This window comes from Mustelus asterias, chromosome 18 (assembly GCF_964213995.1).
Source record: "Mustelus asterias chromosome 18, sMusAst1.hap1.1, whole genome shotgun sequence".
NCBI lineage: Eukaryota > Metazoa > Chordata > Chondrichthyes > Carcharhiniformes > Triakidae > Mustelus > Mustelus asterias.
In genome coordinates, this window is record NC_135818.1 from 76,670,788 (window position 1) to 76,693,999 (window position 23,212).

The 23,212-nt window shown below is 42.3% G+C and overlaps 1 protein-coding gene across 3 annotated transcripts in view; it reads left to right on the forward strand.

Moving 5' to 3' along the window:
• Positions 1 to 23,212, forward strand: part of trip11 (thyroid hormone receptor interactor 11) — an 82,864-nt gene that overhangs the window by 29,741 nt on the left and 29,911 nt on the right. Inside the window, exons 7-13 of one of the 3 annotated variants that reach the window (XM_078234313.1) lie at positions 3,018 to 3,335; positions 6,454 to 6,494; positions 7,578 to 7,667; positions 10,274 to 10,483; positions 11,890 to 14,943; positions 17,699 to 17,839; positions 20,825 to 21,018. In XM_078234313.1, coding sequence (XP_078090439.1) covers positions 3,018 to 3,335; positions 6,454 to 6,494; positions 7,578 to 7,667; positions 10,274 to 10,483; positions 11,890 to 14,943; positions 17,699 to 17,839; positions 20,825 to 21,018 — 4,048 coding nt within the window. The remainder of the gene's footprint in view (positions 1 to 3,017; positions 3,336 to 6,453; positions 6,495 to 7,577; positions 7,668 to 10,273; positions 10,484 to 11,889; positions 14,944 to 17,698; positions 17,840 to 20,824; positions 21,019 to 23,212) is intronic. The other 2 variants (XM_078234315.1, XM_078234316.1) reach the window with 2 other exon arrangements.

Below are 23,212 nucleotides of genomic sequence, written 5' to 3' on the forward strand. Positions count from 1 at the left end.
TCCCCTCAAACAGATAACAAGAAAAAAACCATTTTAAAGTAAAAATCTCATGAGCTTCAAATGTTCTTAGCTTTAATATTATTTTTACGCCACTTGCTATTTTGGGCCTCACTGTTCCAGATAACAGTTCAGCAATTACCATTTTTAACAAATTGTCAAAGAATCAGTAGCTTCATTTATGGGAGCCTGTCTGTGGTGACTTCGTAAGAGTTTTAACAACACCAGGTTAAAGTCCAACAGGTTTATTTGGTAGCAAATACCATTAGCTTTCGGAGCGCTGCTCCTTCGTCAGAAATGTGATGACTTCAGCCAGGCTAATAAGGTTGGCTTGCTAGACTATGAACGCTTAAGTTAATTTGAGTTAGTTTATTTGTTTGGTACCTGAAAAGGAGTACCTGATGAGTCTTAATTGATGGTTAAATCAGGGCGCTTCATGCTCCTTATTTAAAGCAGGTGTGTCAGACTCCCAGCCTGCATTCAGCAGGGAGCAATTGGAGAGCTGGCTGTGTACAGATGTATGGTGTAAATAAAGTAACTTGGTGACGGGACTTTTGCCTCCATGAAGTTATAACACTGTCCTTTGGCTTAAAGCATTTACACTGCTAAATCTATTTTCCTTATCCCACATAGACATGTAAAAGCATGATTGTTCAGCCTGTCTTTTACCATTGGAAAGCTGAATAACAGTATGGACATTGAACTCTGGATTGAGGAGTTGTCCTGCGTTGAATTTTCTTTCCTCAGATATCAACTGAGCAACACTCTGCAGAGAGGGGATTTGCAGTTAAGGGTGCGAGAACAGAAATTTCAGGAAAAACCTTGTATTGATATAGTTTCTCTTTCACAACCTTGGGGCATCCTCAAGTGTTTAATAGCCAATGAAGAGAAGTCAATTTTTTGTAACCCAGGAACTTCAGCAACTAATTTGCACATAGCAATATTCTCAGAAAAGTGTCGTTAAAATATACATGACCTAGTTTGTGGGGGAAGTGAAAATTACCTTCATGATTTTGCGTTGTGTGAGTTCCATGCTAATGTAGACAGTTCCTAGAGGAAATGTCTTTCATAGGCAACTGCAAGCCCCTGATGCCAGTGATAATTTGTTAGACTTGGCAGCCCAGCAGATCCACAGAAGCTGTCCCCCTCAGTCGCCAGTCTCGGTGAAGTGCCCTAGTTTTCCAGTTGGCTTGCTGCAGGCTGTGCAGAATTTAAGAGCTTGTGAAAGAAATGCATTTTTTTTTTCCCAAAAAACACTTTGGGCCTGATTTTACCATTTTGAGTCGAAGTGCCGAATCCGGGTGTCAAACAGATCCGAGCCTGGAATCCTCTTTCCAGCGTGCCCATACGCGTTTTGCCGGCTCCGGTCCGATTCGTGCTGTGGGTGGGGTTTAGTGCTGCTGGACCGATCGGAGCTCTGAACTGCGCATGCGCAGTTCGAAAAAAATCTGACACAGCACGCCCGGGCGCGAAAGAAAAAAAAAAGCGGAGAGAGCGGCTCTCTGATGGTCATCCTCTGGTCGGGGGGGGGGGGGGAGTCTGCCGCCACTCTGCGGGCGATCCCTCCTCCCCACCGGAGGAACGAATCCCTCCTGCCGGAGTGGACGTGCGGCCATGCCATCCCACAAAACCTTCAGGATGAAGCGATTCCTCGCTAAGAAGATGAAGCAGAACCGGCCGATTCCACAGTGGATCTGCATGAAAACCGGCTACAAGATCAGTACAACTCCACGAGGAGACACGCTGGAGAAGGACCAAGCTGGGCCTGTAAAGGGATACACCTTCACTGGTACACTACCAGCCGCGGATTACTCTTCCCTGCAGGGGCAAAAGAGCAGGAGAGATGGCTGTGGCTGGTAGTGTATCCCTTCACAGGCCCAGCTTGGTCCTTCTCCAGTGTCTCCTCTTGGACTTGTACTGATCTTGTAGCCGGTTTTCATGCGGATCCACTGTGGAATCGTCCGGTTCTGCTTCATCTTCTTAGCGAGGAGTCGCTTCATCCTGAAGGTTTTGTGGGAACCAGAGGATGACCTGGGTCAGAGAGCCGTTGCAGGCTCTGAGCCCGCTCTTCGGAAGCTGCAGCGACGACTTCAGACTTGTATTTACCAGGTCGTTAAAAGCGCGGATCCGGATCGTGCCAGAAGACGGTAAAGTGGGATTTGGTGGTAGAGTTGGGCGCGTGGTTCATTAAGTCGATTTAAATTCATGCTAATGCATTTACATCGTCGGGCTGCCCGATTCGGGCGTGGGCCGGACCCGCGCCGGAATCGGATGTCTGTAAAGCCGCGATCTGCTCGGAATCGGGTGCAAATCGCGATATAGGCCCGATGCCCAACTTTACCGCGATTTCGCGCCCGAAAACAGGCGTGAAGTTTTGGGAAGATCAGGCCCTTTGTATTGAAAAATGTTCCTTCCCGCTTTTGAAGTGTGGATGTGCTTTGGCCAAGTTAAAACAAAGTTTTTATATGGAATGTTTGCTGTGCACAAAGTCAAATTAGCATTACCTTCTTATGGGCAGCACAGTGGGTTAGCACTGCTGCTTCACAGCACCGGGGACCCAGGTTCGATTCCCGGCTTGGGTCACTGTCTGTGTGGGGTTTGCACGTTCTCCCTGTGTTTGCGTGGATTTCCTCCGGGTGCTCCGGTTTCCTCCCACATTCTGAAAGACGTGCTGGTTAGGTGGATTGACCCAAACAGGCACCGGAGTGTGGCGACTAGACGAATTTTACAGTAACTTCATTGCAGTGTTAATGTAAGCTTTACTTGTGATTAATAAATAAACTTTACTTTTTCCATACAGCTGTCACTTAAAAAAAAATTCCAATCATTGTATATACCCAATAGAACAACAAACAAACTTATCTAATTTTGTGATCTTGGCAATGTCTTTACTGCTGGATTAAGCAATCAGAGCAAAGATTGCATCATCTAGCCTCGAGGTTGAAGTAGTAGTCCAGAAGAATGTCTGTCCAGATTCAGAAATTGTGTTTTGAATAAATTCACCTATTTTGTGCTTGTAGCTGAAGCAGGTGCTGCATCCTCAGACCATTCAACACCCCCCCAGGAGAGAAGGACTCAACTGGTCGCCGGAGAAGAGCTGGAAAAGCAGGTTAAGACCAAAAATGATGAACTGGCTGTTGGTTTGCTCCAAGAGAGGGAGAATGCTGAAGCAGAGATCAGTCGGCTGAAAGAGGAGTGTGAGAGGTTTCAGGAGGAGTACGTGAAGTCACAGCACTGTATGATGGAGCTGCAGCAAACAGTGGAGAAACAGGAAAAACAACTGTCAGGGAAAGTGGCACTGGAGGAAGAAGTGCTCCGACTAAGGGAGGCTGTGACAGGTACAAGATGCTATTCATTGTAGGTGCTTTGCTGCTTTACACCCAAGAACAGCATGCTACTGGAGGGGTAGGAAAGGATTCCTACAGCAGTTACTCTTTCCCTGCTGATCTCCCAGGTACACAAATGGAGCACGTTTATTTGTGACAATACAGTGGAGTAGTACATTTTGATTTAAACGACTGCAAGAAGTCAGGGCAAGAGTAGGCCATGTAGCCCTGAAGATCAATTTACCATTCAGAAAGATGGTTAATCTTCTACACACTCCACTTTCCTGCTCAATCCTTAAACCTCTTCATTTCTTGAGTGCCCAAGAGTCTATCAATCTCAGTCCTGAATCAGTCCAACAACTGAACAAACACAGTTCTCTGGGATAGAAAGTTTCAAAGATTCACAATACTTCTAAGAGAAGACATTTGTCCTTGTCTGTCCTAAATGGCTGACCTCTTATCCTGAGACTATGACCTTTACTTTTAGACTTTCCAGCCAAGGAAACGGCCTTTCAGCATCTCCCCTGACACAACCAATTAAGAATTTTATCTGTTTCAATGAGATCATCTTAAATTCTTCTTCATTCTAGACAATGTATGGGGGGGACAGAGTTGTTCAGCAACACGGTCACCCAATCTGCATTTAGCCTTCCCAATGTAGTGGAGGCTATGTTATACGCAGTGAATGCTGTATATTAATTTAGAAGAAGTGGATCAATGCTTCACCTGAAATACCGTAAAATCAAACTTTGGTGCAGAATGTAAAAGCACTTGACCAAGAGTAAGCCTCCATTATTTTCTGTTTTGCCAGCAAAGCATGTTTTAGTGATGTGCGTAATGGTCTCTCCCCACCACTTCAAACTCTGCCTCTCATGCCAGTGGGATAGGCAGCAGGATTTCAATTAAAGAGCCTAGGACTCGGGATCGTAGTCTAAAAATTAGAGCTAAATTTTTCAGGAGTGAAATTTGGCAATGCTTCTATACTCAGAGGCTGGTAGGAGAATCGAACTCTTCCACAAATGGCAATTAATGCTTCACCACTTGTGAATTTTGAATCTGAGATTGATTAACAAAAAACAAAGGTGATATATGGTGAAGGCGGGTTAATGGAGTTAGATCAGTGATCAGCAATGATCTCATTGAATAGCAGAATTGGCTGAAGGAGATGATGGTTGTCTTCTGTTCTTTTTTGGTGGTTCTTGTGCTCTGTGGGGGTATTTACATCCATATTTCACCCCTTGAGAGGAAACCTGTAAAGTAAGTGGGCCCATTGGACCATTTTTATCCTCTTCTCAAGGTACTGATTCATGAAGGGCATCATGAGACCTGTGATACCTTGATGTTCTTCATCTATGGCTTTTTAGATCCATGACTGACTAGTTGAGCTTGGGGAAAAAATTACTATTACGCTTAAATTTGACCTCCCCAATATGCAGATATGTATTTTTGAAGGCTCACAATATAACAATCAGGAAAGGAAGCCGTGGGTTATTTTTCATTGACCTCTAAAGCTCTAAGAAGCTGAGATCAGTTATACCATCTCCAACACCATCACCATTAATTAACTCGTCATGAAGTAGGGCTTCAGCCAGGACGCTTCTGGTCAGTAAAACCTTGTTCTGTGCATCGCATCATCAAAAGGAGCGATGGAAAGAATTCTGTCTTTTCCAATGCAGGTAGAAATTTAAAATGCTGCGCTGGTGGAGCAATGTGAGATGGTGCTTTGTTTCTTGTTGCCATAAAGTTGACGAATGCTGGAGAATAGGACACAACCACTTTAGGAACCAGTGGCAGAATCTAGCAAATTGACTGGTAAATAATGCTGTCAACATCACTTCAATGATGTGTCTTGAGGTTTACCTCAAACGAACATGTATGTACTGCACCACTGCAGTTGCCTCTGATTGACTGACTGAATGGATGAGATTTACAGCAGCAGGTGAGCTGAAGTAGCGATAGTCTGGTGACGTTATTGAGGCAGAAGTAGGCAGTGGGTAAGGAATGAATTTGTGGTTGGATATTCATCTTGGGGGTCAAACGCCAAACCAAGGCCTGACTCACTTCATGCTATTCCAGGGAAATTTTGGAAATGGTCATGTTTGTGGCATGGACCAAAGACAATATTTAGTTGGAGGCCTAGGAAAGATCTTTGGGAGACTCCAGAGGTAATAGTATAGGAGTGGGAAGAGAATCCATTGCAGATGATTCCCTCTCTATGATTCCTTAGATAAGGGAGACCAGGTGATTGATATTTCACTCAGCTGGACAATGGAGGAAAAGCATTGGAGGAGGATGGTGTGGTTAACTATGTTGGAGGCATGGAGGTTGATCAAGAAAGTTGAGGAGAGTGAGTTTACCAAGGACATTTATTGTAATTGCATAAAAGTGTACATTAGAAACTGGATCCAGATTGCTCACTTTCTCAAGGATATTAACTTTCATTCCGTTATTCTGGACCAGATTTAAACACAGCTCCAGAACTGAAAGGAAAAGAAGCTAATCCAATGGACATCACACCCAACTCTTCACACTGCTTGATTCAAATGCTTCAGTTGTAGAATTCTAAAAGCTGTAGCTGGTAAATTGTTCTTTTTCTAATAGTACCACAACGCTAATGCAAATAGCTGATCTATGTAAAGCTGCAGTATCACTTTAGAAGATACTTACACGGTACTTATTCAACTCGACTGAAACCACACTTTGCTCATCTGAATCCAGTACTTCTCTAACATTTGGAGTGTTTCATGGTTATGCACTATCAGGTTCTTTTAAACTTCCTAGAAATCAGATAGCAAATTTTTGGTTAACTCAGAAGTACTTGATCTGTATTCCAATGACAGGCGAGATCAGTTAGGATTTTATTTTCCATGAAAAGGAAGAACTACAAACGAAAAGGTGGGCAAAGTATCTTGTTGTTTTTCATTTGGAGGCTGCTATTTGGATGAATTTAAATAATTATTTGAGAGTGGTCTTTTCATTGTTTCTAATTTAATGTAATTTTTGCTCAAGCAATTTTGAACATTCCATGAAGACCTGTTGTTCTTCCAGGAAATTTGTAACAATGAATAAAGGTGGATTTTGTCCTTTATATCAGGATTTTAACATGTTTTCACGTTTTTTTGACTTGCAGGTGCAGAGAATGAATTGAAGAGACTGACTAATATGAGTGAAGTATGTATTGTATGCCTGTTGTCATCTTGAGTTTGTGTTGAATCTTTCTGACTTTTTTTTCAGTTTGTACAAAGATCTGAGAATTTATCAGGCTGTCTCGATAATTCCTGAATGATATGTTTTGAATTATAGTTAGTATTATCCATGGGTGGGATACAGTGATGCACCATGAGTCTATGTAATTTGTACCTTAATTAAAAATCAACTGTGAGGATTTAAAGTTGAATATAGACATTAAATAAATGTTTTTAATGGTTTATTCCTTTGTGATAAAGTGAATCAACGTAGACTATCTGGGTTTAGTGATCATGCTTTGAGCATTAATTTGAAGAAACATTTCAATTGACAAACTCCAATAATTAAAATATATGAAACGATTATTAAGTAAATCTTAAGCTTCACAATCATGTATGAGGAATGGTGTCCTCGCTATTTTATTTGAAACACTGTGTACTAACACTGTGTATTTCTCTTTATTGAGATGTAAATATAGAACTACGGTCTTGATTGATAAGGTACCCAAAGAACTTCTTTATTAGTTCCAAACCTGATACAGTAAATAAAAAACAGAGGCTGCCTTCAGTGAAGGGAGAACTGATGGATATCTGAAATATCTGCTAGTAATTCACTCATTCATTGTATTCTTTATTCACATTACCTTCTCAGTTTGTGATATATTTCATGTGAGCGCAGGCAAATGATCAGCAGTTGTCATTTTGGTTTCATTTGTATACATTAAAAGTATGAATATATAAAAAGATAATCTCCAAATATAAAAGCACGCAATAAGCTTATTCGAATAGTTCAGAATTATGTTCCAAATTTCTACATGGTAGAAAATTTGCTGGTCTTTATTCTGAATAGATCATAGAGGAGCTTGTCTCACATGTTTTAATCCAGGACAGTAGTAACTATACACGCTGCACATTGTTTGTCAAAGTGGAGTTCAGAGAGTAATGAAAAGAAGCGGGAAAGTCAAAACCATTTAGAATTGTTTAAAAAGTTGTTTATAGTGTAACGTACTCTCACGTAAGGTGAAACGTTTGTCCAGGTTCTTAATTATTGTTTTGAATTCCTTTTAAGGCTAAGAATAATGGAAAGGAAGATATTCAGGAGTTGAAAGCAAGCCTGCAGTTGCTGAACTATGAAAAGGAAGCGCTACAAAAAGAAAAGGTGGGCATAGCATCTTGTTTTTTCATTTGGAGGCTGCTATCCGGATGAATTTAAATAATTATTTGAGAGTGGTCTTTTCATTGGTAAGATCTTATCCTGAAAATCAAGTTGGCTAGATGGTAGGCAGTAAGCCAGCCCTATCCAACCTTTCCACTTGAGGTTAGGGGCCACATTTCCATTTTTTAGTCACTAAAGGGCTCGATGAGCACATTTCAGAAAGACAAGGTTTGGCAGTGTTAAATGTAAATTTCAAAATTACACACCTAACTTCCAATTGGCTCTTTGCTGAGTTGTGGTGTCCTGTGCCGTTTGAAAGACGCTTCTCTCAATTTTCAGAGAATATTTGAACTGACTGTCAGCGGTAATGCTCATTCTGGCAAATGTTCTTCCCAGCTTCACCAGTGCAAATTTTCCCGAATCATTACATTGCCATGAGGTTTATCTCTTTGACTAGAGACCATTCTCTCTTCTCCCCCCCCCCCACTGCATTCTGCCTGGTTGCTTGCAGAAGACTACCATATCTCTCTTTCTCTTGCTTTCTCTCTCAAACCACATGATGCTCTTCATTACTCAATTTTACTTTGAATTCGAGACCATTCAAAACATAATTATTTTATAAGACCCGGCATCTGCCACTGGTAGCAACGCCATTCTTTGGGCTTTGGACTGTGTCTAAAACTGTGACCAATAAGTTGGTGGCAATGAGTTTGCATTTCATGGTGATTTGTGTTGCTCATGGTGTCTATTATCCACCACCTCAGGGCTAAAACTCACCCTGTCAGTTGTCTAATAACCAGGCAGTGACCATCTTCTTTGGAAGGAAGCAAATAATCCAGTTTTTTTTAATCTATGTGGTTTTGAGATAACATGGCTGACAATCAAAGATCAGAATCAAGTTAACCCTCCGGTAGATTGTTATCCTGTGCCTCAGTGAAATTAATTCAGAGCTTTTAGGGTGGCACTTTGGTTAGCACTGCTGTCTCACAGCTCCAAGGATCCAGGTTCAATTCCAGCCTGTGACTGTGTGGAGTTTGCACGTTCTTCCCGTGTCTGTGTAGGTTTCCTCCGGGTCCTCTGGTTTCCTCCCACAGTCCAAAGATGTGCAGGTTAGGTTGATTGGCCATGCTAAATTGCCCCTTAGTGTCCCAAGATGTGGAGGGTAGATGGACTAGCCATGGTAAATTTGTGGGATTGCGGGGGAGAGGGCCCGGGTAAAATATTCTGTCAGCAAGTCGGTGCAGACTTGATGGGCCGAATGACCTCTTCTGCACTGTAGTGATTCTATGATTCATTGTTATCAGTTAATTAGCTAAGCTGACACACTAATGGAACCTGGAAGGCATTACCGGTACTTTGGAGTTGGAATTTTCCTCACTGGACTCCAGATAAACTTGCAAACCAGTACTGTAAATGGATTAACTGGTGCTGTCTGGATAAGCAGTATAAAATTTGTCAATGCTCTGTCCTGGTACATAGAGGATGGAATGCCATCAGTGTCCCTGTGTGCACTTTAAGGGCTTTCCAAGTCTTTATTGTCGAAAACCTGTAGCTAAATTTCCTGGGCTCACATAATTGCTTTTGGGACGTGAGTCCATATTGTATGTTGAGCAAACCCAATTCTTTATGTGACTTGGTCTTTTGTGATCTGTAATATACCTGATTTTTTAGCACAGCATGTTATTCCCCATTTCTTGAGATGGAATATATAGAGACATGCAACCACATGAATCTTGTATAGCTAATGAATGGTCAGCATTCAACAGCGCTGAGGCCTGCATCGCTTGTCTGCTGTTATACCATATTTCTCTTTTTTTTTTATTCATTCAAGGGATGTGGGTGTCGCTGGCTAGACCAGCATTTATTGCCCATCCCTAATTACCCTTGAAGGCGGTGGTGAGCTGACTTCTTGAACTGCTGCAGTCCATGTGCAGTAGGCACATCCACAGTGCTGTTAGGGAGAGAGTTCCAGGATTTTGACCCAGTGACAGTGAAGGAACGGCGATATGTTTTCAATTCAGGATGGTGAGTGGCTTGGAGGGGGACATGTAGGTGGTGGTGTTCCTGTGTGTCTGCTGCCCTTGTCCTTGTAGATAGTAGTGGTCATGGGTTTGGAAGGTGCTGTCAAAGAGGCTTGGTGAGTTCCTGCAGTACATCTTGTAAATGGTACTGCTACCGTGCGTCGGTGGTGGAGGGAGTGAAGTTTGTGGACAGGGTGCTTGTCCTGGATTTGGGCAAGCTTCTTCAATGTTGTTGGAGCTGCACTCATCAAGGCAAGTGGGGAGTATTCCATCACACTTCTGACTTGTGCTTTGTAAATGGTGGACAGGCTTTGGGGAGTTGGGAGGTGAAATAGTCACCACAGGATTCCTAGCCTCCAACCTTACTCACTGTACTAATGAACTAAGATCAGTCTCATAAATTATGATGCTTCATGTGCATGTTATAGGTTGGTTGATTGAGATTAATCTCTGAATAAAAACTTTATTGGAACTGACTCTATGCCCAGATAGTTATTTTTTCTTTCAGTACAAGCTGGCTAATATGTGATCAGTTCCGCATTAATGACTACCAATTGACAGAAGTTGTCTTTCTTTCCTCAATGCCAGGAGGCTATTCAAAAGGAACTTTCAGACCTGCAGACTATTCAGGGGAATGACAATGCTCTTTTGGACCTGGGTAGTTTGACCATGGAATTGAATGAACTGAAGCATAATTTGTCGACTAAAGAGAGTGACTTGACAGAGGTCTCTAGGCAGAAAGACACATTAATGTCTGAGTTGGAAGAACTGGACAAGCAGAATCAAGAAGCTACTGAGGTTTGCATTGCACTATTAGTAGTACCCTCGTAATCACTAGTTTACCCTTGTAGTTTCTGATTCCTTTAAATAAGAATTTAACGCATTGCAGTTGTAACTACCTAATTTCTAATAGTTTCTACAAATGCTTCAATAAGTAACTTTCCCTGCATGATAGTTTTGAAAGTAAAATTGGTCTATTTTTGATTGGTTGCACTTTCCTCCAATCACCATTCTAGATTGAGCAAATGAGCAGATAAGCCACTCCCAACCAGTTTTCAATGTTACAAAAAATGCAACCCGCAGAAGAGTTGAATTTGTCTCTCTCTTTTTTTAAAGTCATTATAACACAGAAGGGGGCCATTAGGACTATCAAATCCATCCGGCTGTCATGGAGCAATCCAGTCCGTCTTATTTGCCTGCTCTAGCCCCAAGTTTATTTCCCTCAAGTGTCCTTCCAATATCCTTTTTGAAATCGTCCATCTTCCCCTGCTTCCACCGACCTTGTAGTTGGCGTGGTCATTACCACTTGCTGCAATTAAAAAAAACCTTCCTCGTGGATATCATAGAATCATAGAACCCTACAGTGCAGAAGGAGGCCATTTGGACCATCGAGTCTGCACCAACCACAATCCCACCCAGGCCCTACCCCCATAACCCTAGTTATTTACCTATTAACCCCCGACACTAAGGGGCAATTTAGCATGGCCAATCAATCTAACCTGCATACCTTTAGTCTGTAAAGTATCCCCCCTAAATCTGAAAACCTTTAAGTCTGTATCTCCTGATCCTACCATCAGCTTATGGGAGTAGTTTTCTTCTGATTACTTTGAAAAAAACCTGTGATAGTCTCGTACCCCTCTATCAAATCTCCCCATATCCATCTGTTGTGGGAAAAGGCCTTGCTTTTTGATTAACTGCTGAGATCTGGAATTCATTGTATACTCGTTCGTGGAATATATTTTGAAACATTGAAAAATGAATGTAAATGTGCACATTTTATCATTGAATGTTTGTCTAAAAATTCACTTATTGAGAAAACATAAATGATCGTGTTTAAGATTATTTTGCGCGAGTCCTTATTTGTAGTAATTGTCTCTGTTGCATTTTTCAGTCACCCAGTATTTTGTGGCTTGGGAGATTAGCCGCACAGGCTTCTATTGGTTCTGCTCTTTATCAAAGTGGTTGTTTGATGGAGCAATTTACACCAACATTTTGGTTCATTTCCTCCATTTGTTCCATTCTTTTCTTCCTTCCCCCACTCTGGAGAATTGTCTTCCTCCAGCTGGCACATACTCTGTTTCACATGACCAAATGTTGGAAGCAATTTATACCATTGGCAAGTAGGTTTTTAACATGTTATGCAGTAAACACATGCAACTGAAACGTGCTCGTATAACATTGTACTTTCTTAACTTTCCCTGAAGCATCTGATCACATTGAAAGATCTGCTGGCGCAGCAGCGAAAAGATTCAGAAGGAAAGATCAAAGAATTGCAATTGGAACTGGAGACTGTTGCAACTGATAAAGCATTGTTGGTACAAGAGATGGAATCTCAAAGAGACAAGCTGAGTCAGAGTGCTTTTGCTCTTAATGAACTGCACATGAGCAAGCAGCAGCTGGAAATGGAGGTCAAAGACCTCACGAAGAAGCTAAACAAATCAAATTTGCATAGCTCAGACTTGAAGGCTGAAAATATAGCCCTGCTGAACAAACTAGAGAATGCAGAATTTCAGCTGTCTGTTGGAGCCAAGGTGGAGTTAACACAAGCTGTTCAACAAGCTCCAAGCCATCGAGATCAGGAATTACTCCAAGGTAAAGAGAACGAAATTTCAGAACTCCGGAAACAGCTCTCGGAAACTAAGCGTCTCAGTGACGAGTTACAAACTAAACTTTATGATCTCAAAATCCAAAATAAACAGCTGGATGCCGAGAAGAGGGAAGCCGATGTAGCTCTAAATGAAGTTGAAGAGCAACTTAAGGAAGCTGTCACCAGCAAAAGTGAAATTTCCCAAGAGAACGCTGCTTTACTGGAGGCATTGCGAATGGAGAAAGCCCAGCTGGAGGCTGAATTGAACCAGGCTGAAAAACGAATAAGTGAAGAAGCAAAACAATTTGAGCACACCATCAATGAACTAACAAAGGCCCGAAACTTAGATGCTACAGCTTTGCAGAAAGAGCATAACAGCCTGATCAAGTCAAATCAGGAGAAGGATTTCCAGATTGAGGAACTCAAGCGCAACGTACAACAGTTGGAAACCGACCATGAGGAGACCAGAGAAATGTTAAAATCTAGCCTGGAGGGTCAGCAGCAGTTGACGGACCTTTTGAATGAAAAGGAGGTATTTGTTGAAACGCTTAGGAAAAGAAGCTCAGAGTTACAACAAGAAATTGAAAAGAATGCCAAGGTTTTCAGAGAGTGTGAATCCTTGAAGCAAAATCTTGAAGAGAAAGACCGGCAATTAAGTACAATGAAGGAAGAAAATAACCATCTCAAGGAAGAAATGGATCGCTTCAGGGACCAGCAAAGCCGCCCTCAGGCTATTGCTGAACCCAAGACGCTTGATATAATAATAGAACTTGAGACAGAGATAACTGAGCTGAACAACAAAAAGAACAGCCTCGAAGAGGAAATAAGACTTCACAAAAAGACAGTTGAGGAGCAAAAGCAAAATGTTTTGCAGCTTCAGCGTTCTATACAGGCGCAAGGGAAAGAAGGGGATGAAGCAAAAACCCAGCGTGAAGAAATTACTTCAACATATGAAAAGTTAATTTTGGAGAAAGATCAGGAAATCCGCAGCCTCCAAGAATCCATCGATCAAATGAGAGCTCAGTTTCAGAGAGAACTCCAGGTCGCTCCTACAGATGCTCCAGTCATTCTGCAAGAAACTAAAGTACTAACAGTGAACGGAGAAAATGGAAACGAAAAGCATGATTTGTCCAAAGTGGAGATTAACAGATTGGTCAATGGGTTAAAAGAGAAGGAAATGGAGATAAAGGTATTGAATGAAAAATATCTGTCTCTGAATAAGCAGTTGGATCAGCTACCCATTTTTAAAGACGAAGTGGGTCGACTAACTCAAATCATTCAGCAGAAAAACTTGGAGATCCAAACTCTTCATGCAAGGGTGACACCTGGCTCGTATATGCAGGTTGGTGCAGATGTGGCCTATTTGCAGCAGCAATTGCAGGCTTATGCGAATGAGAGAGAGCAAATGTTAGCAGTATTAAATGAAAAGACGAGAGAGAACAGCCAACTGAAGACGGAATATCACAGAATAATGGACATTGTGGCTGCGAAGGAAGCCGCTCTTTTGAAATTGCAGGAAGAAAATCTGAAAATGGCCAATAACAATGAGAATGAAAGTCAAGACATGGTACGAGAAACTATCCAGAATTTGTCTCGGATTATCCGTGAGAAGGACATTGAAATAGATGCTCTTACTCAGAAGTGCCAAACTCTAGTAACCGTCCTGCAAACATCTGGAATGGGATCTAGTGGCGAGTCGGGCTTGGTGAGCAGTAATCAGTTCGAAGAGCTTTTGCAAGAACGTGACAAACTAAAACAGCAGGTAAAGAAGATGGAGGAGTGGAAGCAACAAGTGATCACCACTGTTCAGAACATGCAGCACGAATCTGCACAGCTTCAGGATGAGCTCGTTAAGCTTCAGGGCCGATTGTCGACTGATGGCGATTGCAACTCTCGGCTTCAAATAGACTACAACTGTTTAATTCACAGCTACGAGCAAAAGGAGAAGAGATTGCAAACCCTGAGTCAAGAACTAGCGGAGGTTCAGCAAAGCATTGGGCAGCTCAGCAGTACCAAGAACCTTATACTCGACAAGTTGGACGGAGTACCCCCAGAAGCACAAGTGGTTGCAGCAACCACAGGAGTGTTGCACGCCCCAGTTCCTTCCAGTGGATGCTCATCAGACGGACACTTGGACCAAATTAAAAAGCTGCAACAAGAGGTAGAACGTTTGAATAAAATATTGGAGGGCAAGGAGGCCACAATAGTAGAACTTCAAAATAGCATTAAATTATCCAGCTCCCTGGCAGTGGTTGCTGAAATGGACAAGAAGAAGCAAGAGGATGCTGCTCTGGAAATCAAGCAAATGAGAGAAAGAAATGATGAATTGCAAAGATCGTTCCGGGAAAAAGATCTGCTCATCAAATCTAAAGGTGATCAGTTGTCATCAGTGGCGGAAAGTTTGAGGAACAGGGACAGCGAGAATGAAGTCTTGAAGCAAGCTGTCACTAATCTGAAAGAGAGGATTTCATTTTTGGAAACGGATGTTCGTAAAGTCCAAGAGGAGAACGACCAAATAGTAGCTAAATCGAGAGAGAAGGAAACTGAATTCCGAGCCCTGCAGGAGACCAACTTGCAGTTCTCTATGATGTTGAGAGAAAGAGAGTTTGAAAAAAATTCCATGAGAGAAAAGGCTTCTGCATTAGAAAAGCTGCTAAAGGAGAAGGAAACGGTGAGTTGAAAATCTTAATGAATGCCTGCAGCATAGACTGAGCAGATATTGAGAATTAATTTGCAGTGTGAGGTATGCTAAGTACAAATATATTGAGACATTTCTGTGTGCCTGGGCTGATTCTAGTTTTGGTCAACATTGATAGCACAAAATAATTATAACAAATTACATGATTAATAACAAAGTTGATATTGTGACCCTATTTTTACACTCAGCAATGCAAAGTCACTCAAACTATATATCAATCATAGACCAATGAGTCATCAGACACAGACACTCTCTGGATAACTTACAATGGGTCTTTAAATTTTCATTGTTATTTATTGATTTTCTGCATTAGTAGTGGTAACTGTTTCCATCCAGTCTTCAGGATGCTGTGGTGGGTTTATGAGAATTGTATGGAATCGTAGAATGTCTACATGCAGAATGAGGTCATTTGGCCCATCAAGTCTACACTGACTCTCTGACAACATCTTACCCAGGTCCATCCCATCCCATCCCATCCCAGTAACCCCATTTAACCCTACCAATCCTTATTTAACTCTACTAATCCCCCTAACCTACACATCTTGGGACACTAATTGGCAATTTAGCATAGCCAATCCACCTAACCCGCACACCTTTGGACTGTGGGAGGAAACTGGAGCATCTGGAGGAAACCCATGTAGGCATGGGGAGAACGTGCAGAGTTCTCACAGCCACCCGAGACGAGAATAGAACCCGGGTCCCTGGTGCTCTGAGGCAGCAGTGCTAACCACAGCCTTCATGCCATCCCAACACTCTGAACATTCTTAACACTCTTGACATCCTTTGCCCCCAGTAAGTACAAAGCTGCTCTCTTATCACCTTCTACCTACCTGACTTAAATCACCTAACTCATAACTGCAAGAGTACCTCTGCCTTGTGTTGGATATCTCTCTAATGACTTTTGTTACCTCATTCCAGTTACCCTTCAGTTTCTGACAAAAACACAAGATATGCAGAAGAACTTTATATACACCTCCAACAGGTCTAGTTCTTGGACCCATGTAACTGACAGGAAGCTGGCCTTGTCTGAGGTGTGCAAAAACTAAACTGTACTAAACATATCTTTGTTCACATGCCATTGCTAACATAAGAACATAAGAAATAGGAGCAGGAGTAGGCCATCAAGCCCCTCAAGCCTGCTCCTCCATTCAATAAGATCATGGCTGATCTGATAGTGGGTTCAGTTTCACTTACCCGCCTGCTCCCCATAACCCTTAATGGTTAAAAATCTATCTATCTGTGACTTAAACACATTTAACGAGGTAGCCTCTACTGTTTCATTGGGCAGAGAATTCCAAAGATTCACTCCCCTCTGGGAGAAGTAGTTCCTCCGCAACTCTGTTCTAAATTGACTCCCTCGTATTTTGAGGCTATGCCCCCTAGTTCTTGTTTCCATTGTAAGTGGAAATAACCTCGCTGCTTCTACCCTGTCTAGCCCCTTCATTATCTTGTATGTCTCTATAAGATCTCCCCTCAACCTTCTAAACTCCAATGAGTACAGGCCCAGTCTATTCAATCTCTCCTCATAAGCTAACCCCCTCATCTCTGGAATCAACCTGGTGAACCTTCTCTGTACCCCCTCCAAAGCTAATATATCCTTTCTTAAATAAGGGGACCAAAATTGTACACAGTACTCTAGGTGCGGCGTCACCAGTACCCTGTACAGTTGCAGCATGACCTCCCTGCTTTTATACTCCATCCCTCTCGCGATAAAGGCCAACATTCCATTTGCCGCCTTGATTACCTGCTGCACCTGCAAACTGAGTTTTTGTGACACATAGTTTTGCAAGAGATGTGTTAAATCTGTGAATGATATTTCTGAACCAAATCAACTAAGTCTTCTGCTGAAAGGTCGTGGACCGAAAACATTTAAGTCCATTTTCCTCTGCGCAAATGCTGCCTGACCTGCTGAGTATTTCCAGCATGTCTCTCATGTAAACATCTACCCTGCTTCTGAGAAGTGTGCTCTTTGTTCCTTATGCCCAAGTAACCTGCTATGAAGCCGAAGGAAAGTTTGGAATATATTTTGTCAAAAATAAGGCATGTATTTCTTTACCGTTTGAAAGAATTGCCAAATTTCTCACCTGGCTTTCGTTCCTGGAATTGTTTGTGCTTCCCTACTGGGTAGCTCCAGTGATAACTAAAGGCACTGTCAATATTTCCGAACATTGGCATCATTTCATTTTGGTCTAAAACTTGATCCAGGAACCATGTTACTCTTTGGAATACCCATCCAGGAGAATGGTTTCCCGAGATTGGACATTTTCAGCTTGGCTGTTGAAGCGGTTTTAAGTAGAGCCCTTTTTCTACCTCCCCCACATGCCACTGTTTCCATTGAAGCTGTTCAGGGATTCTTTCAGTGACCGTAGACCAAAATGTCAAACGCTGGTGAAGAAGAAACCTTTATTGCACCAATAAAATGGGTATGTTAAAACATTGAAGAAATTTTAGAAGGGATATTGTCTTCTGTTGAAATACAGTACTTGAAACTAATCTCCCACATTAGGCCCTGTCTTTCTCCTTAAATTGTATTGTTACACACAAAAGAACGACATGAAATGTGGAAGTTCAATAATGATATTTTAAAAAATGATACAACTCTAGACACTACAAAGTGGCTTAAATTACCACAGTTAGTTAAATGGTTTTTAAAAAGATTTGCTGACTTCCATCTTGCTAGACTTGAGCTTCATTATAGAATTGATTAGTTCTGTTTCATAATTTGAAGGGGAAGACTGGTGAGTTAAATCAGCTGCTGAATGAAGTGAAATCAATGCAAGAGCAAGCTGGGATGTTTCAGCATGAGCGAGACCAAGTAATGCTGGCCCTCAAACAGAAACAGATGGAAAACTCTGCGTTAGTGAATGAGGTAAGATATTATTCAAATGGAGATTACGTTAGTATTTTAGATGTTTTAAAACAAATTGAATACAGCTGAAAGGAATGAGATGATTGCAACTCAGAAGCGTGAGTTTAAATCTTGTCCAGATTGGTGGTTTTGAGCTGTGTCAATCTAGCTCCAGATAAACATGTTCACAGTGCAAAATTTAACTTTGAGTTTGACACTAATCTGCCAGTGGTACTAACAGGATTAGCAATGTCTTACTTAAGCACAAGCTACACAGCACCTGACATGAACATGCTCTGTGCTTGCATTCCTTTCGCATTTGTGAGTGTTTTTCTCATTTGGAGCCAGATTATGAACTGTCTACATTCCAACTCAACAAAGAAGCACAAACTCTTCATGTCTGAGATAGACTTTTCCAGTAAAACAGGACATCCCATAGTCATTGAAGTAACGTGCTGCAAAGGCCCTGGTCCAGGCGGCCTTTCATGCCTGGGAAGGAAGAATGGCAAACCTGTCGAGCCAATTTGCTTTGTTTCAGTTTTGCTGTACGTCTGTGAGTTGTGCAACCGCGTTGTGTATGAAACTTAATGGTTTCTGGGCAAGAGCGTTGACATTACCCTGGGCTCCAAATGATGTTGAGCATTTAGGTCATTAGAATTTCCACTGACATCAAACTTCTAACAGTGCACGTATGAAAACTGACTATATTGCTAGGAATACTAATGCCAGGAAGAAGTGTCCAAGAATTGATCCTTCAGAGACTTTGAAGTGATGGTGCACAGTGGGAAGAGAAGCCATTGCTGAAGATGATCTGGCTGCGATTTACTGGGTAAGAGTAGAATGAAGCAAAGGCAGTTCCACTAAGCTGGATAATGGCGGAGAGGTGTTGGGGGAAATTAGTAGTGGACCATGTAAATACTACTGAGCGATTTAGATGGGATAGTGCTCCACAGCATTGGTTATTGAGGATGTTCATAACATCTCTGCTTAGGGCTATATTCATGATGTGGAAGCCTCATGGGGGAGATGCGCCTGGGTCTTTGAGTGCAAACATCTTTCATGCATTTTGGAGATGACAGGGTGGTTGACAGTGGGACAGTAGTTTGCAAGATATAGTACCTTGAGCAGTGAAGTGATGTTTGGAAAGGAAGGCAACGGTGCCTGACTAGAGGGAGCAAAGTACAATGGAAAAAGTGAAGGAAAATTGGGTGTTCAACAATGTGAAATCAAGGAAGTAGGAGGTGGGATCTTGAAAATAAAATATACTCAAGAACGGGGATTGGGGGGGGGGGGGTGGGGGGGCGCGCGCGCAGAAGAAGAGAGATCAAGATGGAAATTCAGGACTAGAATGGATGAGCATGAGGGAGGTTTGGCTTAATCGGAAAGAGGATAGGGAACAATAGAGACATCTACTTGGATTGCCCCTGTCTGGTAACAAAGCAATCTGAGCTTCAGGCACTTGTTTTTTGTTTTCTTCTTAATTAATGACGATTTTAATATACAAACTTGAGAAGTGAAATTAAATACAACACAGCAATAAGAATCTCAATGTCATGCACACAAGCAGAACTGATCCATGGGAGATTAATATTGTGCAGCAACTATGTCCTAAGACAACTGGTCGTTGACAAACTTTACATACGATATGAAGACTGGAAATCACTCTGGTAGTTAGTGTAGGCAATTCCTAAACCCCTTCCTGCACCAAACATAATAGGCCAACTGCGTTGCTTAAAAACCACAACAGAAAATACAATTCCTAAGAAAAGCCAACACCTAATTTTATCAGTGTATCTGCCATGCACATTTCCACCTTCTTAGCCATTTCGATCTCTGCCATCCTAGACTAGGGTAGATGGAGCAAGCTTTAACGAGGCAGTTGACAGCCGAGAAAATCAACAATTAGTTATCTTTAAGTTAAGTGAGATGACTCAATAATGTTAGGCTTTGTAGGGAGCAGGCTGAAAATGATCACATCTTGATGCAGTTGCGTACTATCCAGCTAATGACTGCGGAAGATATTTTTTTTTTTAAATCACAGTGGTTAGCATTGCGCCTCACAACGCCAAGGACCCGGGTTCAATTCCGGCCTTGGGTTACTGTCTGTGTGGAGTTTGCACATTCTCCCTGTGTCTGCGTGGATTTCCTCTGGGTGCTCCGGTTTCCTCCCACAGTCCAAAGATGTGCGGGTTAGGTGTATTGGCTTTCTAAATTGCCCCTTAGTGACAGGGGGACTAGCAGGATAAATACTTGGGGTTGCAGGGATAGGGCCTGGGTGGGATTGTTGTCGGTGTGGGCCAGATGGGCTGAATGGCCTCCTCCTGCACTGTAGGGGTTCTATGATTGTACCTGGGATAGATTCTATGTCAACTCAATGTGAGATTGATGAGTGTGAGAACAAATAGTGAACAAAAAAAAGCATGGTATGTTACTTGTAAGGGCTTTACTGTCCCATAAGCCTGGCTAGTTGAGCACAAAACAACTGTAGCTGAAAATGTTTCTGAGTATCTTGCTCAATGGATTTGGTGAAGCAAGAGGCAGATTGTTAAATGGAAAATAACCTGGGTTCTCGCTAACCTCAGGACCAAGGAGTAAAAACAGAAAATGCAGCAAGCATTTGGGTCAGGCAGAGCCTGTGGAAAGATACAGAAATGTTAACTTGGTTTCCCTCCACAGATGCTGCCAGACCTGAGTGTTTCCAGCATTTTCTGTTTTTACTTCAGATTTCAGGAACCGCAGCATTTTGCTTTTGTATCAGGACAATAAAGATTGGCTACTTAAGTTTGGTGAGCGCAGGCAAAAGAATGGAGAACTAACTACATGTTTGCTATCACCTGCACTTTGTTAAAATAGAAACTTACTGTACTTAGTCTCGATCTCCCCTAGTCCTGACGTTCTATTAAGTTCCCAATCTGCCTCTGATTTCATATTATCTTGGAGAGAGACCAGTAGCAATCTTAATCCAATACAATGGAATGATGATGGTGACTTCTGTCCTTAATGCAGTTGCAGCACACACGTGATAAGGAGCAACGCTTGAACCAGGATTTGCAGCGGTTGCGTCATCATTTAATTGAGATGGAAGAGTCCTACACCAAAGAGGCCTTGGCAGCTGAGGATCGAGAGGCTGAGCTGAGGAAGAGAACTAATTTCCTGCAGGAAAAGTTGACATCATCATCTTGTGCAGTGGAAAACGCCAGGTAAAAGCAAAGCCTTTTTACTAAATAATAGATTCTGATGGTGATTATTAAAGATGTTATAATATTTGATTAGGTGCACCACATGACATAGATTTGGGCTACGATTGGCTCCAAAATTAATCACTAATCTCAGTTACGGTATCATAGAATCATCATAGAAAGCCTACAGTGCAGAAAGAGGCCATCTGGCCCATCGAGTCTGTACCAACCACAATCCCACCCAGGCCCTACCCCCATATCCCTACACACTTACCCGCTAATCCCTCTAACCTACACATCTCAGGACACTAAGGGGCAATTTTAGCATGGCCAATCAACCTAACCCACACATCTTTGGACTGTGGGAGGAAACCGGAGCACCCAGAGGAAACCCACGCAGACACGAGGAGAATGTGCAAACTCCACACAGACAGTGACCCGAGCCGGGAATCGAACCCAAGTCCCTGGAGCTGTGAAGCAGCAGTGCTATCCACTGTGCTACCGTGCCGCCCTCATCTCATGTGAAAGACTGGGCTGACTAAAACCTTCTGCAAGGGTAAAGATGATATACCTGTTTGTCAGTCAGTCAGCAGCTGCCCAGTGTTCAGGACAGGGGGATAATTATTGTGATAAGTTTGTAAGGTAGGTAAACGATGTTGAGCCGCACAGGATTCCAGATTCAGTTCTTGCTGTGCACCGAGTTAGCTGCTTTTACTGCACTTGTGAGTTCATTGCAGTTGGCTCAATGGTCTCAGGCTAGGAAGAGGGGAAAGTTGAACTTCAGTTCGTAGCCCTGATCCTTAGGTGCTCAATCTCTGGCAAATGGGCATGTAGAACAGGAAGAAATAAAGATTTTTGCATTCATGATGGTGGCTAATCATGTCTGCCAGAAATGTCCCAAAGTGTTTCACATGAAATGTTAAAACACCACGTCACTGTCTGTCCTCTCAAGAGGATGTAGAGGATCCAATGACACTATTTCAAAGAAGAGTTGGGGAACAGGCCAATATTTATTATAGAAGCATAGAAGCCCTACAGAGCAGAAGGAGGCCAATCGGCCCATCGCACCTGCACTGACCACAATCCCACCCAGGCCCTATGTCTGTAATCCCAAGCATCTATCCTGCTAATCACCCTGACACTAAGAGGCAATTTAACATGGCCAGTTAACTAACATGCACATCTTTGGAGTGTGGCAGGAAACTGGAGCACCCGGAGAAAACCCACGCACCAGTCAACATCACTTAAACAAATGATCTAGTCATATCTCATTGCTATTTTGGGAGCTTACACTGCGCACATTATCTGCCAAGTTCCCTGCATTATAGCAGTTCAAAGTCATTCAGTGGGTGTAAGACACTTGGGAACAACCTGTGGTTGTGAATAACACCATATAAATGTTCGTCTTTCATTTAAAATTTGTAATTAAGTACTGCATTAATCAACAATATTGGTAGTTGTGTTGGTTGCAGAAAGAACAACAGCAAAACTTGCATTTAGATAGCATCTTTAATCTCAAACATCAACAGCAATATTATAGAACAACATTAGACATGAAAGGAGATTAGTGCTTGATGCCCAAAAGCTTTGTCAAAGACATGGAGAGCTTCCTACTCTTCTTTCAGTAGTAGTATTGGTCTTTAACACCTGCCTACAGTAGCTGGATAAGCTTCATAGACTTTTATCCACTCTTCTGATAATGCAGCACTTCCTTTGTAGCTCAGCCTGGATGTATGATGTATGTGCTCAGATCCATGAGTTGAGCTTGAACAAGCCCCTGGTTTGGTTCAATTGGTAACAAAATCATAAGGTGATGTAATTCAAGAATTGGATTCACCCAAGTGGAAAGCAAGTCAAAATAACTTCACAGAATGTATATAAAATGGAAAAAGCTGTCTGCCTTTATTTTACATTGGAAAATTGAATTAAATACATTGAAATATTGTTGATTGAGTGATTAAACGCTGTCAGTGTGAATGATGCTCCATTGAGTACACATCAGTCAGAGTCTGTGGGAATTAGCACCATCAAGACTGTTGTGAACCTAGCTAAGGTAGGGTGACCAACTCTAGCCAAAAAAAAGGGATACTTTGCTGTACAGATGCTGGTGAAGCTGTGAGAGTGAAGGGAGGGAGGGTAGTGGACTGGCGGACATGAGAGGTGGTGGGGTGGAGGTGGGGGCAAGGTCCACAAACGTGCAACCTGCTGTCACCTG